This window comes from Podarcis erhardii, assembly GCF_964252035.2.
Source record: "Podarcis erhardii genome assembly, chromosome: 7".
NCBI classification, from domain to species: Eukaryota; Metazoa; Chordata; class Lepidosauria; order Squamata; family Lacertidae; genus Podarcis; species Podarcis erhardii.
Window position 1 is genome coordinate 75722925 of NC_138511.1, and position 15964 is coordinate 75738888.

The 15964-nt window shown below is 47.6% G+C and overlaps 2 protein-coding genes across 3 annotated transcripts in view; both read right to left on the reverse strand.

The window, feature by feature from the left end:
* Positions 1-6353, reverse strand: part of LOC309346119 (dispanin subfamily A member 2b-like) — an 81386-nt gene extending 75033 nt beyond the window's left edge. The window contains exons 1-2 of one of the 2 annotated variants that reach the window (XR_014158395.1): positions 5905-6353; positions 3871-4480 (exon numbers count right to left, since the gene is read on the reverse strand). Coding sequence is in view for 1 of the 2 variants with exons in the window: in XM_081869822.1 (XP_081725948.1) it covers positions 4310-4480; positions 5905-6243 (510 nt within the window). In the remaining variant the exon portion in view is untranslated. Of the gene's footprint in view, positions 1-3600; positions 4481-5904 lie in introns of those variants that run through there. The other variant, XM_081869822.1, reaches the window with a different exon arrangement.
* A 5084-nt stretch (positions 6354-11437) lies between these two features.
* On the reverse strand, positions 11438-15423 carry LOC309347515 (trafficking regulator of GLUT4 1-like). Its single transcript, XM_081872167.1, has 2 exons — positions 14815-15423; positions 11438-12796 (listed from the first exon to the last, which is right to left on the reverse strand). Exons 1-2 carry the CDS (start codon positions 15127-15129, stop codon positions 12623-12625), a joined length of 489 nt encoding a protein of 162 aa, XP_081728293.1. The 5' UTR covers positions 15130-15423; the 3' UTR covers positions 11438-12622.
* Positions 15424-15964: the final 541 nt, after the last annotated feature.

Consider the following 15964-nt stretch of genomic DNA (forward strand, 5'->3'; position numbering starts at 1 on the left):
CGAACGTTTTGGCAGTTGAACGGACGACCGGAATGGATTGCATTTGACTTCCACGCTGCAACTGTATATTATATCATATCACATATTTATTTATATCACTCTGAGGCTCCCGAAGAAGAAGAAGAAGAAGAAGAAGAAGAAGAAGAAGAAGAAGAGTAGTTTGGATTTGATATCCCGCTTTATCACTACCCGAAGGAGTCTCAAAGCGGCTAACAGTCTCCTTTCCCTTCTTCCCCCGCAACAAACACTCTGTGAGGTGAGTGGGGCTGAGAGACTTCAAAGAAGTGTGACTCGCCCAAGGTCACCCAGCAGCTGCATGTGGAGGAGTGGAGACGCAAACCCGGTTCCCCAGATTACAAGACTACTGCTCTTAACCACTACACCACACTGGCATACAATTGCAGTATTTGCCTTTGCACAAATAGAATAGATGGCATTTACTAATTAACGTTCAAAGCACATCTTTTTATTTAGCTCTAAGGCAGGGATGGGGTGCTTTAGGACTGGGTGTCCAATGTCCTGCTCCAGGCCTCACTGTTTGGCCCCAGGCCACACCTTCCCTGCCTGTGTTCTGCATGGCTTGGGCTGGAATTTGTAGGATGAGAAGGCGGGTATGATAGGCATGTATTCCTGTTGGTGAAGTGATGGGAGAATTTAGGCACCAGGCCCAGCAATGCTGAGCAGACATGGCAGGAGGGTTGGAAAAGGGAGTTAATCGCCGGATAACAAGAGGAAGGGAACAAAACTGGAGGATGGAGTCTTATATAGGAAGGTAAAACTGGGCAGGATGGTGGGATAATAATAATAATAATAATAATAATAATAATAATAATAATAATTTATTTCCCCAGTCACTCTGGGTGGCTTCCAACATATTAAAATACAATAGTCCATCAAACATTAAAAGCTTCCCTAAACAGGGCTGCCTTCAGATGTCTTCTAAAAGTCTAGTAGTTGTTTTTCTCTTTGACATCTGGTGGGAGGGTGTTCCACAGGACGGGTGCCACTACCGAGAAGGCCCTCTGCCTGGTTCCCTGTAACTTGGCTTCTCACAGCAAGGGAACTGCCAGAAGGCCCTCGATGCTGGACCTCCGGGCAGAATGATGGGGGTGGAGACGCTCCTTCAGGTATACTGGACCAAGGCCGTTTAGGGCTTTAAAGGTCAGCACCAACACTTTGCATTGTGCTCAGAAGCGTACTGGGAGCCAGTGTAGGTCTTTCAAGACCGGTTTTATGTGGTCTCGGCTACTCCCAGTCACCAGTCTAGCTGCCGCATTCTGGATTAGTTGTAGTTTCCAGGTCACCTTCAAACGTAGCCCCACATAGAGCACATTGCAGTAGTCCAAGTGAGCGATAACTAGAGCATGCACCACTCTGGCGAGACAGTCTGCGGGCAGGTAGGGTCTCAGCCTGCGTACCAGATGGAGCTGATAAACAGCTGCCCTGGACACAGAATTGACCTGCACCTCCATAGACAGCTGTGAGTTCAGGGGCACAATTACCCCATTCAGGACCAGGGACTCCTCCACACTTGCCCACCTCCTGTCCCCAAGTGAGGAAAGTTGCAGCTGGGAGCCAGAGGGGTAAGCCCATATCATGATTTTAAGGCAGGGGCAGACTTTGGTCTTTCAGATTTCAGAGACTCCCTGCCCAAGGCCAACATTTGGTGCCTCCCACCTCTCACTTTCCATTCTGCTCAATTCACCATGCCATAGTTGTGGCACCCAGTGCGGCAGAAGCAGTCACACTGCCCTAAATCCCCCTTTGTTTTAAGGACATGGATCATTATATTTTATTGTTGCCAATTCTGGGGCAACTAACATGGCCATTGTCCAAGGGACTCTGCATGGTATCCAACTGAATTCTACTCAGGGTAGCCCCACTGAACGGAATGGACCTAACTCAGTCATATCCATTAATTTCAATGGGTATACTCTGAGCAGAGGAAGCACTGGATACAACCTAATCATTCCTACGTGATGTCCGTCGCTTGCTAAGTGTAGAACATTTGTCCATGGTAAGTCTGTGTTTGTAAGGCAAGTTGTTCATATGTTGCGAGTTTGTATAAGTCTTCAATCCAATCATAGAAGGGAGCTGCATTTTTATTTTTCCAATTCATCAGGATCAGTCTTTTTGCTGTGGAGAGTCCACTCGTATTGTCCTTTTGTAAGGTTCCATGTGCTGGTTATATAATTCAAGAGGATATTTTGCTCTGTAAATTTAAGGTTGCTTTGTAAAGTTTTATTGATAGTTTGCTCTGCCAAAAATCTTTCAATGTAGGACAATGAAAAAACATACCGTATTTTTCACCCTATAGGGCGCACTGGCCCATGGGGCGCACCTTGTTTTTTGGGGGGGAAATAAATAAATAAAAAATTATATACCCCCCCCAGCCCCCAGAACAGGCTGCTATCCGCAAGCCTTGCGAGCCCGGCTTACGGACATCCCTCTGGAGCGCGCCCCGTGCTTCGGGCTGCAGGCTGCTGCCCGCAAGACTTGCGAGCCCGCAGGAACTCCCGCTGGGCTTGCAAGGCTTGCAGACATCTCTGCAAAGCACGGGCGCCCTCTGGAGCGCGCCCCGTGCTTCGGGCTGCAGACTGCAGACCGCAAGCCTTGGGAGCCCGGCGGGCACTCCCGCCGGGCTCCCAAGGCTTGCGGATAGCTTCCTGAAGCCTGGAGAGCGAGAGGGGTCGGTGTGCATCGACGCCTCTCGCTCTCCAGGCTTCAGCGAAAGCCTGCATTGGCCCATAGGACGCCCACACATTTCCCTTCATTTTTGGAGGGGGGAAAGTGTGTCCTATAGGGCGAAAAATATGGTATGTTTTGGAGAAGCATTATCCTACTGCATCTCCAACAGTTAGATACATTAGATAGCCCCTTTTTAAACAAACGTAATGGGGTCGAGTATATTCTAAATATTATTTTTTGTTGTATGAGCTTCAATCTAAGGTCCAGAAACACCCTTGTTATAGCAGTTAAAACAGTTTTCCACTGTGTGGTCAAAATGGAGATCTTTATTTCAACCCTCCCTCAGTACTTGTATATCAAATTGTTTTGCTAATAACAAAAATTCATATATGTTGATGGCTATTTTGTTTTGTTTTGTTGTTGCATAAGATTTAATCAATGATATTTGGAATCCATTCTTACAAATACCGTAATAGGTTAAGATCTGGTGAAGTACAATAACAACCTTGTAAAGCATAGAGTTTTGCCCCCCCCCTTTATTTTTCCTTCTACACGGGTTCTGTTTCTCTTTCTCTTTTTCTCTCTTTTATTTACATCTCACAATATTTAGTGCACATATAATTATGTACTTTTTGAACTTTCAATAAAGATGTAATAGTAATAGTAATTTATTATTTGTACCCTGCCCATCTGGCTGGGTTTCCACAGCCACTCTGGGCAGCTTCCAACAAAGATTAAAAATACATTAAAATGTCACACATTTAAAAACTTCCCTGAACATGTCAAAAGAAGAAGAAGTGTAGAGCATTTGAATATTTTAATTACTTTGCTTTGGTAGATTAGAGTTCATGTTTTGTAACCTTGCCTTGTTTAACCATTACACCTACATAATAAACAGTTCTAATCACTCACTTCCACACATTCACATACCGATGGTTTATTTTGGCTTTATATTATGACTGTATTTGTCCATCTCTGATCTATAATTGTAAATGGAGTATGCATATTGTCACCAGATCCTGCTTGATAACATTGTGTTTTTCAGAATCTCTTATAAACCCCATCCCCGTTTTTAAAAATTATTATGTGTACAGTGGTACCTCGGGTTACATATGCTTCAGGTTACATACACTTCAGGTTACAGACTCCGCTATCCCAGAAATAGTGCTTCAGGTTTAGAACTTTGCTTCAGGATGAGAACAGAAATCGTGCTCTGGTGCCGCAGCAACAGCGGGAGGCCCCATTAGCTAAAGTGGTGCTTCAGGTTAAGAACAGTTTCAGGTTAAGAACAGACCTCCAGAACGAATTAAGTAGTTAACCTGAGGTGCCACTGTATAGGAATATATGGCAGAGTATAGGATATTATATTTTTTTCCCTAGGTAGAACTTCCAAGAGCACTTGATGTCCCCTTTAGGACAATGCTTTGAAGTTCACACATCCCATTGTTGGTCATCAAGTAAAATAAACAGAAATCATGCGATGAGCCTGTACGTGTGACTCAGTCCTTTAGCACTTCCTGCTATGGAATGATTCATAAAGCACAGCGTCCAGCCAGGCCTTCTTCTCAGTCGTGCAACGGTGGGGAGGTCTTTCGAAATGTGGAGGCTCTGCAGTGAATCCTCAGTCAAGTGGGTGCTGGTTTTGCAGTTGCCAATACAAAGTTGCCATTATGATGATATACATAACGAAGCAGAAGCAGCCCACTCCGAGGGCTGTGTGGTTCAAGATGCGAGCCATCCTGGAGTTTCGCTTGGCAGCTATCACATCTCCATTAAAGTTGCCTTCTTGGGTCTGTGGAGAAAGAGAGTGAGAACTGAGGGCAGATGTAAAGGAGAAGTAGACCTGCGCATCACCAGCAAGGTACAGTGATACCTTGGTTGTCGAACGGCTTGGCTCTTGAACAAATTGGCTCCCAAACGCCTCAAACCTGGAAGTAAGTGTTCTGGTTTGTGAACGTTTTTTGGAAGGCAAAGTTCTGACATGGCTTCTGTGGCTTCCAATTGAGTGCAGGAAGCTCTTGCAGCCAATCGGAAGCCACACCTTGGTTTGCAAACGGTTCTGGGAGTTGAAGGGACTCCCGGAATGGACTGAGTTTGACAACCAAGGTACCACTGTACTCCAAAACTCCAGATAACCCCACTCAGTTGTTTTATGTCGCTGTTAGACAGCAGAGGGGATAAAATCAAACCCAGAGGAACCCCACACTAAAGGGTCCAGGGGATCAAAGAGCACTCCCTAAGGATCACCTTCTAGAAATGACCATCCAAGTAGGACCTGGGCCACCATGAAACAGGCCACCCACCCCTAACTTGGAAAGCTGCCCAGCAGCTCAGACCAGGCCTAGTTTGTGAAAACAAATGCCCCAAAGAATCCATGCAACTTTAAAGTGCTCATCAGAGACTCTTTCCTGTTTCGCTGCAAGAGGCTAACCCAGCTGCTTCTCTGGATGTTGGCTGCCTGAGAGTCATCCTGCACCTGCCGGGGAATAGGAGTCAAGTCCTCTTTAGGTGGTGAGGTGCAGGACTCCGAAACGAAAGGAGGAAGGCCATGCAGGAGACAGCCCAGAAACATTGCTACCCAAAGTGCCTGTGGGGCCATAGTCTGACTCCTCACTGGCCAGAGGTTGTGACAATGTCATACTTAGACTTGGAGGACCCACTACAAGCAGGGAATCCTCTGCTCCACCATAGCAACAAGAGACCAAAGCAAAGGCCTGGACCCCTTTAAGCAAAACAAAAACTTTCAGCACTGGCAGAGGCAGCTGTGCTGAGGCTCATTTTATTTCCTGCTGAAGTGTAGGAGATTCAGAGTTGCAGATCTTAGCTTGAACCCCTCCAGCCAGCTGGAACCCTCCTGAACACAGACTTGATTCAGCCCCCTCTCTAAACCTCACCCTGCCTCAGTTTTGCCTTGACTGAGCAAAAGCAACATCTGAGCGATCCCCTTATCCTGTTCTGCCATTTCTCCCTGTCCCTGTAGACAACACAGTGGCTTGAATTATTGGGGTGGAGAAAGGGCCCCCAAACCTTGAAATCCAGAAACCTTAGGCTCACCTGCCCCCCTGAATTTCAGCTACAACACAACCCACCCTGTAGCCTTCTACAGGCCTCTGCCAAAACGGCCATCAGAAAAGGTCATGGGGCCTCTTGGACCCCCTGTTATTATAGCACTACATCTCCCTCAGCCCAAAGAAAAAGAGGGAGGGGCTTACTCACCTTTACAGAGTAAACTAAGGCAGCAATGCCCAGGGGGAGGCAGCAGCAAAGCATGGTACAGATAGAGTAGGCCAGGTAATCAGGCTCATTGGCAGGTGGACCATGAATGATGATGGTGGCCTGCGGAGGTTGAAGGATCGGAAACTGGTGGGATCCTGCACCAGCTGCAACATAATGTTGGTACTGGGATGGCACAGCGTTAGAGGGCCAGCCCATGCGACGGGGTTCTGATCCAGAAAGAGATTTAGTTGGCTCTGGGTCTTCATGGGAGTCTTTGTCAGAGTAAGGAGGTGGATCCTGAGTGATGGGGTCCTCTTTCAGCCTCTCGTAGTTGCTCATGGCGAACGGCCTGCTCTCCTTTTCTTTTTTGGTGTTCCCTGAAAGCAGCCTCTAAAGTCTTTCGCTCTGCTCCTCCTCAGCTGTCTGTGATTAGCTGCTGGTGCTTTATGCTTCCTCCCCTTGGTCGCTCCTCCAGCCCTTCTCCCCCTCCCCTCTTCCTCTTTCTGCAAACTTCAGGTTTTTTGCCTGGGAGCTGGCTTTACATTGCCGGCTGCTCTCTCAAGTGACCCCTAGTCAGGGCTCTGGCTGTGGAAGTATATAACAGCAGCTCCACTGGGTCTTCTAGCCCAGAAGTATGAGGGGCTAGGAACGAGGAAACTGGTAACCCAAAGCAGTCAGATTAATACTGAGTGTGGCCTTCACTTTCCTCATTTTTTTTTTCTGTGACTGAATGGACATGCACACACACACTCACACACACACACACACACACACACACACACACACACAGAGCACACCCCACACCATTTCAAGGCTGCAAATGGGCACATGCTTCCATATTTTATGTTATCTCAAAGTCAGAAATTGAGGCAAAAATTGGTTGTTGGAACCAGGCCTGGTGCTGGAAATTGCTTTAGTAGTCCTGGCAGAATTGCCAAAAACCTTCCTTTTACCGGCTGGCAGTTTTTTGCTCTGCCCACCAATCTTATCCCCAAGTACTCCTGACTGGGAACACGTTGTAGCCCAGGTTTCAGCAAACAAAGGACAGATTGCCTTTTGAGAAAGAGATAAATGTTGCTTCCAGCTGACTCGCTTATTGGCCACCCATCCTGATTTGTTTGCACAAAGTTTACGGGGGAAATCCGCTTGTTAGATCAGAAAAACCTTATCTCAACTCAGTGCCAACTCAGATCTCATTTTCTACCATAGACATTCTCAGATCAATACGGTACAAAAACCAAAGCAATGACCCCCAGCACAGGGACGCTGTCTGCAGTGCTCTAAAGCCGGTGCTGGAACTGGGACTGTTGGAGGGGCTGTAGCCACCATGATCTTAGGCATGGGTAGGCAAACTAAGGCCCATGGGCCGGATCCGGCCCAATCACCTTCTAAATCTGGTCCGCGGAGAGTCCTGGAATCAGCGTGTTTTCACATGGGTAGAATGTGCCCTTTTATTTAAAATGCATCTCTAGGTTATTTGTGGGGCATAGGAATTGCCCCCCCCCAATATAGTCTGGTCACCCACAAGGTCTGAGGTGTTGGGTTGAAATAAACGACAGATGAGTGGTGGGTGTCATATGGGAGGCATCTCTCGAGCATGTCTCGGGGAGTCCCTTTTATTGAATATTACAGCATTGCCACATATGTGCTTGTTGCTGATTGGTTAACACAAGTACAAAGCAAAGGATTACAGCATTGCCACATATGTGCTTGTTGCTGATTGGTTAACACAAGCACAAAGCAAAGGTTACCTATAGACATTAATCATCAATAGATTAAAGGGTGGGAAAGGGAACACAGAATTGGACAGGCGTGAAAGCTTTCTTATAACTAGTGATTAATATAGCAAGACTTAAACAATTACTCGGTGATTAATATACAGCATTCATTGGTAGATGTGGTCAACCAAGCACTAAGAACAGGTCAGAATGCGATGTTTTCATGAACTCATGGTGAACTGAACATTCTAGGGTGATGTGCAGAAACAAAACTTTCCTTCACTGAGGGACAGTGGACTGGTCCTCTGCTAAGAAGTTTGCTGACCCCTGCTCTTAGGGCTTATCCGCACTTAACTTTTTCCTAGCTCTTTTCAAATCTTCACATTGAAGTGTGATCCCCGCCCCCCCAACCCAGCAAAAACCCATACTTTAGCGCTCGGTCAGTTCGGATTTTCCATGCTTTGCTGTTTGCTCCGATTGAGCTTCAAACAACGAGCTTTCCGGAGTGTGTAGTAAGAACGGGTTTAGGGCTGTGCGACACGAACTGGGCGCTGAGCCAGGGGGGAGCCTTTTCGAATCCGGGTGCGGGAGGCTTTAGGACCCTGCCAGAAGCTTGCGCCTCCTTTCCAAAGTTTGGAAAGTCCGCTGGGGGGTGGCGAAGTCCACTGTTGGCCTCGCACAGGGCCCCATGTTACCCGAGTCCGCCCCCGCCCTTCCTTTTACGAGTCGTTTTTGCAGAGCCGGAGTCTGAACGGACGACACCCGCTGCTGCGCTCCCAGCTTCTGCCGGCGCCACGTCGGGGTGCGTGAGCGCGAGAGAGAGGAAGCCCTGGGTGCGGGGTTTGTGCGGCCCCGTGGCTTCCTGTCGCTGGAGCCCAGGAAGAGAAGCTGGGGAAGGCAGGGCGAGGATGGGGGGAAACAGAGTGGGCATTTAGGGTTGCGAAGGAGAATTGGGGACATCCCTAGGTTAGTTGCATAAATGACTGTCCCGCTGACCTTTACCGTTCGTGGCAAAAGCGCTGCAGGGGCGGGCGAGGGGGACGGAGGGAGAAAGCAGGGAAAGTCACCGAAACTTCCACTCTTTCCTAGCCTTTTTTCCTACCAGCCCACACTTGGGAGCGGTGGGGATGTTGTGGGGAGGGGGGGGGAGAGGGAGGATGAGCAGCCAGCTGGAGGAGAGGCTCACAGAACCTGGAGACAGATCGGTTTGCAACGCATGTGAAAATGGGCGCACTGCGCATCTTTACATTCGTGTAAGAAGAACGCACAAGCACGCGCACGGCAGACAATGCACTCACCACCTCGCTCCCGAGACAGCCCCAAGGGAGATTGGCGTGTTGCACGATCTTAATTCAGATCCCAGACGTGCAAGCTGCTCACTCATCCCTCCAACTGTCCCTCCTCACTTTTTGCAACGTTTTGAAAGCTGATCTCTCTTTTCCCCACCCCCTGGCACCAGTTCATCTAGAGTGAAGGTAAAACCACCCATAGGATTGCTTTTGATGAATAGTCTGAATGGCTAGGAAATACATGAAAGTGAGAGACCTCTCCCTCCCCGCCCCCCATTATTCCTGCTCTGAATGGAAGGAGCGTCTCCACCCCCATCCAGTGCACTGTGAGAAGCCAAGTTACAGGGAACCAGGCAGAGGGCCTTCTCGGTAGTGGCGCCCTCCCTGTGGAACGCCCTCCCACCAGATGTCAAAGAGAAAAACAACTACCAGACTTTTAGAAGACATCTGAAGGCAGCCCTGTTTAGGGAAGCTTTTAATGTTTGATGGACTATTGTATTTTAATATTTTGTTGGAAGCAGCCCAGAGTGACTGGGGAAACCCAGCCAGATTGGCAGGGTATAAATAAATTACTATTATTATTGCCTAGGTTTCAGAAAATGAAGGCCAGATTGCCTTTTTAGATAGAGATAAAGGTTGATTCCTAGCAGAAGAGTAGTGGCAAGTTTGTAAGTGGAGGGTCCTTTCATTGTAGCCTCCCCTCCCCGCCATGCCCCTTCTAAGACTTCTGCAATAATAATAATTAGGGTTGCATTGCCATGATCAATGCAGATCTCCATGTGTTGCCTTTAAGTTAGGAGTCCTATTTCCTGTGTGTGTGCATGGGCAGATGATTTGGAATGTTCCAATATCTTCTTTCAGAGCCACTTAAGTTGTCTCTTCCTTGAAGCCCCACTGCATAGAACAAAACTTGCACACTGTTCTCTTGAAATGAAAGCACCTTGTATTTTCAGCGTCCCTTAAATGTTTCTTCCCACACACCTTCTCCAGAGTGAGCCTAGGAGCCAATCCTAACTCACCTATTTCCATTCTGATGGGTTATAATCAACACAAATGGTGAAAAGAGCTCTTTTCATTGCTTAAACCCCAACCCCAACCCCTTCCATGCTGTTCAGGAGGCTCTGGGACACTGGAGACAGAGACTGTGCTGGGACCTTCCTGCAGCAGGGCGTAATGGGTATTTTGGGTATTTGACCTCCTGTGACCCTTGACCACTGCTGCTTCTAGATGACCTGTTTATTGCACCATTCACCCTGATATATTTGCACAACAATTGCAGGGGAACATTGATGTCACCAGCTGCTAATGGAACATTTATATGGTTCATGCTTTTATTTGTATGGCGAAAGGTTAGGTGACGTTGCAGCGCATTGCCTCATTTCTTCATGTATTGCAGAAAGTCTGATTATTGGGGGAAGTGGGAGCACCAAAACTGCTGCCATGTGATTGATGGAACCCCCCCCCCCCGGAATAAGGACAGTCTAGATTGAAGGACAGCCGCTGAAGTTTGGAGGTTTCTCCCTCTCCCATTACACTAGAACTCATGGATCTCCAATAGAGCTGAAAGTTGGATCATTAAGGAGAGATAACAGAATGTACTTCTTCATGCAGTGCTTAGTCCAACTATGGAACTTGGGATGGCCACAAACTTAGATTGCTTTAAAGAAGAGGATTAGACAATTTCAAGGAGGAGAGGGCTATCAAAGGCTGCTAGGCATGATGGCTTTGTTCTGCCTTCACAGCTGAAGTCAGTGAATCTGCCATGAAGGTGTCATGTTTAGACATGTCAGGGAATTCTGATGAAAACAGAAATGAGAGCGGAAATGGACAATGTTGGCTCATTTGCCCCCCATATCTGCAATGGAAACCCCTCTAGCAGGTTAAGTCAGTGTTCCCTGTTGTTGCTGCTTTCAACCTACACATTACGTCCCCTCTCCCCACCCCCCACCTGCGTTGTGTTTCCTTTGCATCAAAATGAATGGGGTGGAATGATGTAATGACAACGTAACGTAAGTAATTTATGTAATTTCACCACAGTGGACAGTAAGACGAATAACTAGGGCTGCCATACGTCTGGGAAAACACAGACATGTCCTCTTTTGGGGGTCAACATGCCCATCAGGGTGGATTTGTACATTTTAAAGGAAATGTCTGGGATTTTTTTTGTTTTTGGCAGTGGCTTGTGTTGGGGCGGCTTGGGCTCAGGCTGCTCTTGCATGCTATTGCCGCTGCCAGCCCGAGCCAGTGAAAGAGGCACATGGATGCTCTGCATGCCATGGCTGCTGACAGTCAAAGCTGAGGAAAGAGGTGCACCCACCCACCTCTTTTCCCGGCTCAGGCTGTCCTCTTTTTTGATCTTCAAAATATAACAACCCTAGAATAACACACTTTGGGGCAGAAGGTGAACTGCAGCAGAATGGAGAAAGAGCTGCATGTGACAGATAATGAACATTTATCATTTATCCCACTTTCCTTTCTCTATGTGGAACCAATAGCAGTTTTGTGAAAACATCGCACAACACAGAATCATGGTGATCTCATTGTATATTTTATTTATTTTGCCTCAGATAGCTCTCTAAGCATCTCACAAGTGCCTTCTTTGCATTAAAAACACATGGGATAAGTTATCGCAGGATCTTCTTCTTTTTCTTCTTCTTCTTTGGCGATCACTCGTAGTCGAGTAAGATTGTCTTACATAAACACGGTTTTAACAATCAGTCCGTAGGTGACTGTTCAGGCCAATTCTGGATCCACACGCCCTTCCACAGTGGGGACATTGGTTTCTGGGTGGGAGCTGATCATGGTGTGGATTTGCCAAGCGTGCCTTCCTCTTAGCACATTTCTCCCTTGCATTCTGAGTTCAAGTGTCTTCAAAGCCTCTGGTAAAGGCTGTTCCCCAACTGGAGCGCTTGCAGGCCAGTGTTTCCCAGTTGTCGGTGTTTATACTACATTTTTAAAGATTTGCCTTGAGACAGTCCTTAAACCTCTTTTGTTGACCACCAGCATTACACTTTCCATTTTTAAGTTTGGAATAGAGTAGTTGCTTTGGAAGATGATCATCAGGCATCCACACAACATGACCAGTCCAACGAAGTTGATGTTGAAGAATCATTGCTTCAACACTGGTGATCTTTGCTTCTTCCAGTACACTGATATTAGTTTGCCTGTCTTCCCAAGTGATGTGCACAATTTTTTGGAGACACTGTTGATGGAATCTTTCAAGGAGTTGGAGATGGCATTTATAAGATTCCATCAACGCTGTCTCCGAAAAAAATTACAAATAAGGCCAAAGAAGTGGGACAATGGGGAACGGGATGGGTGTCAAGGATAGGGCTTGGGTAGAAATTTGTGCTCTGACAACTGTTGTGTTACATGCATGTCCCAATTATTATCTGTGAAATGCTGGAAGAATGGTCAGCAGTGAAGAGGAACAGGACAAGACCAGAAGACTCTTGAAATCAAAATAACTCTGGGTGGGAGAATGAGAGAGGGGAGAGATACTTTTGGAAGGAGTTTGAGATATTTGGGTATCACAGAGGTGGCTCACACATGATGTTCATCGCTTGACATTGTAATTCTATCCCTAGTTACAACAAGGGTATAGGAGTCAGCTCAGAACATGCCGCTTTACAGAACGATTCAAAGAGCATGACGTCAATTTAGGAGGACTTCTCAGACTTGGGCATCTTGAGCAGGGAAGGACTTTTAGCATCAGGGGCTGATGGTTGGCACTTCGATTATCTGGTGAGAAATATTCATCCAGAAGAGGATGTATATAATCAGGCACCCAAGACCCACTCCGAGTGCTGTGTGAGCTAATATGAGTGCCAGCCTGGAGTTTCGTCGAGCGCTTATGTAGTTTCCATTTTGGTTGGCGTTTTGGGTCTGGGGAGAAAGAGAACAAACTGGATCAGGGGAGGAGCACACTGACCCCTTATCTCTTCCCGAATGTGTGTGGCATAGTGAAAAATCAGACACCCATGTACAAAGTAGTAACTTGCCCCAGTCTGCAGGGGCATAACTGACCACTGTAACATCATGGCAAGTGGAGAACCATCTCTCGAACCAAAGATACAAGGTGGAGGTTCAATTCTCCTTGCTGTTTGACAGGAGGTTCCAGATGATTATCTGGTCCAGTGGTAACATGCAGTACTGTCATGGTAAACATTGCCTCTTGTCAAAATGCAATGTTTTCTGATTTATCCACACTCCCAGATGCGGTAACTTAACGTATCAGCAAAACCCAGACAAAAGAAACATTCAGAACAGTGCTGCACACAGCAAATAGTTCCAGCTATGGAATTCACTCCCTCAAGAGGGAGCGATGGCTTGGATGGCTTTAAAAGAGGATTTTAAGGTGGTTAAGACTGAATAGTGGCTACTAGCCACAATAAAAGGGACGCGGGTGGCGCTGTGGGTTAAACCACAGAGCCTAGGACTTGCCGATCAGAAGGTCGGCAGTTCGAATCCCCGTGACAGGGTGAGCTCCCGTTGCTCGGTCCCTGCTCCTGCCAACCTAGCAGTTCGAAAGCACATCAAAGTGCAAGTAGATAAATAGGTACCGCTCCAGCGGGAAGGTAAACGGCGTTTCCGTGCGCTGCTCTGGTTTGCCAGAAGCAGCTTAGTCATGCTGGTCACATGACCTGGAAGCTGTACGCCGGCTCCCTAGGCCAATAAAGCGAGATGAGTGCCGCAACCCCAGAGTCGGTCAGGGGTCGCTTTACCTTTACCTTTAGCCACAATAACCAGCCATAGTCACTAATTGTTGCTGGGAATTCCAACTGGGGAGGGGGCTGCTATGCTCCTGTCCTGCTTGCAAGCTTCCAGTGCACATCTGGTTGGCCACTGTGAGAACAGGATTCTGGACTGGAAGGGCCATTGGCTTGGCCAGCAGGCTTTTCTTAGGCTGTTATGGATTCATGGGTGGCATGCCACAGCTCAGATAAAATGCAGAGTGGGGCTCTGTTCCATGAAAACAGTTGCCACCATAAGCGTGCTTGCCTTTAAGCTTCCACGAGCTTCTCTCTTTGTTTTGCTGCAACATATTGTCTCAGCTACCAGGGCTGGGCCTAGACATTTTGCTGCCCATGAACCAGACGGCACCGTCGTATTTCAGTGTATGGAATCCAGCTATACTGGCAACAGCATCTTGCTTTAACACAGGTGATGGTACGGTGTCCTCAGCCTAGATCACTCATAGGCAGACTTGGCCCTCCAGATGTTTTGGGACTACAACTCCCATCATCACTAGCTAACAGGACCAGTGGTCAGGGATGATGGGAATTGTAGTCCCAAAACATCTGGAGGGCCAAGTTTGCCTATGCCTATGCCTGGCTTAGATCTCAGAGGCCTTAGCTACAGGGGAGCTAGCTGGGTATTTTGCTCTGTGTGAACCCTCAAGGGGGAAGCACCCACCCAGTTTCCCTCTGAGTAGCCTAGATTGTCTCAGAGGAAAACTGAGTGGGGGCTTCCCCCTTGAGGGTTCACACAGGGCAAAATACCTGGCTGGCTCCCCTGTAGCTAAGGCCCTGTTTTAGCTCTAACTAGGGGACTCTTAACAACTCTCAGCACCAGAGTTCCCCCCCCTCCCAGCTGGATCTCACCAGAACTGAGTTCCGACACCTCTCAGGTGGGCGCCATTGCCATCGTAAGAGAACAAGGGAGGCGTTCGTGGTGAGCTCCAGCGCCTCTTTTTCTAGAAAAATAGCACTGCTTAGCACCCTTAAGAAGTTACAGTACTCGGGATTCTTTGGGGGAGGGGGAAGCCACGACTGTTTAAAGTGGTATGATACTGTTTTAAGTGTCTAGTGCAGATGGGGCCTTAGATGTCAGCACAGGCAGCTGACCCTGCCCTTTAAGGTCCCCCCAGCCCTCTCTCAAACACTCCATTGGTTCCCACTCACCTGTATCGAGTATGCAAGGGCAGCAACACCCAAGGGGAGGCAACAGCAGAGCATGGTGAAGATGGAGTACGCCAGGTAATCCGGTTCACGGCTGGGCTGCACGGAACTGATGACGATGGTTTGCGAAGTTTGTGCTATGCTGGCTGGACCATAGTAAGGGGTGTACTGGTGCGGCATAGCGGGAGTTCCTCTGCTGCCCGTGGTGGGTGCCATCCCAGCAGAAGGACCAGGCTCCTCGTTCTTTTCAGAGTAGGGCGGTGGATTATCCATGTGCAGAGCATTTTCGTTCATCCTCTCATATTTGATGTCACTCATGGTGCAGATCCTGCTCTCCTCCTTTCTCCACTGGCTTGCTGTTCTGCTAGTGAAGTCTCTCTTCCTTTTCTCTTAGTATCCCTGCTTCTTGGGTTGTCTGCTGCGTGACCTGCAGTCCCCGTCTCTCCTCGGTCGGTCGCACCTCCAGCCCTTTCCCCTCCCCTTTCCCCTCCTCCTGTTGTGGTACCAGACCCACTGCTCTGAATATTCTTTCAGAAGAGTCCTTGCTCTATAACCTAGGCTGATCTGCTTGGCTCTCTTGCTTTAGGGGAGATGTGTGCAATGCTCTGCCCTTGGACAAAACAACTGGGCACTGTGGTCCTTCCTCCCACCCTGCAAAATGTGTGGGTGTTTGGAATGAGGTATTAGATAATGAATAACCCCAGCCCATTGATACCGAATGTAGAAATGCCAGGGAACATTTGATATCCCCTTATCCTTCCCTAGGAATGGAGGATAAATTAATTTTTTTCTGCATTTTAATGCAGAACTACCTAAACTGTACTTCTCAAACCAATATACACTTCTCCAGATTTTGCAAAGCAGTTCTCCAACCAAACGATATCCATACATTAGGGTGAGAGGTGCCTAAAAACTCATGTTTCAGTGAAAATGATATACCCGGTACAAAACTGCATTATACATTGGGGGGAAATTGCTTGCAGAAATATGTGCATTAGTCAAAATGTGTTTATTGAGAGACATTAACACTGAAATGCTGGTGTATAAAGATAGGTAGGTAGGTAGATAATTTATTATGGTCGGAGACCAGCTTATAAAACACACTTGGGGGTACAATCCCAGAAGGAAAACGAACATTTAAAACAATGTAGAA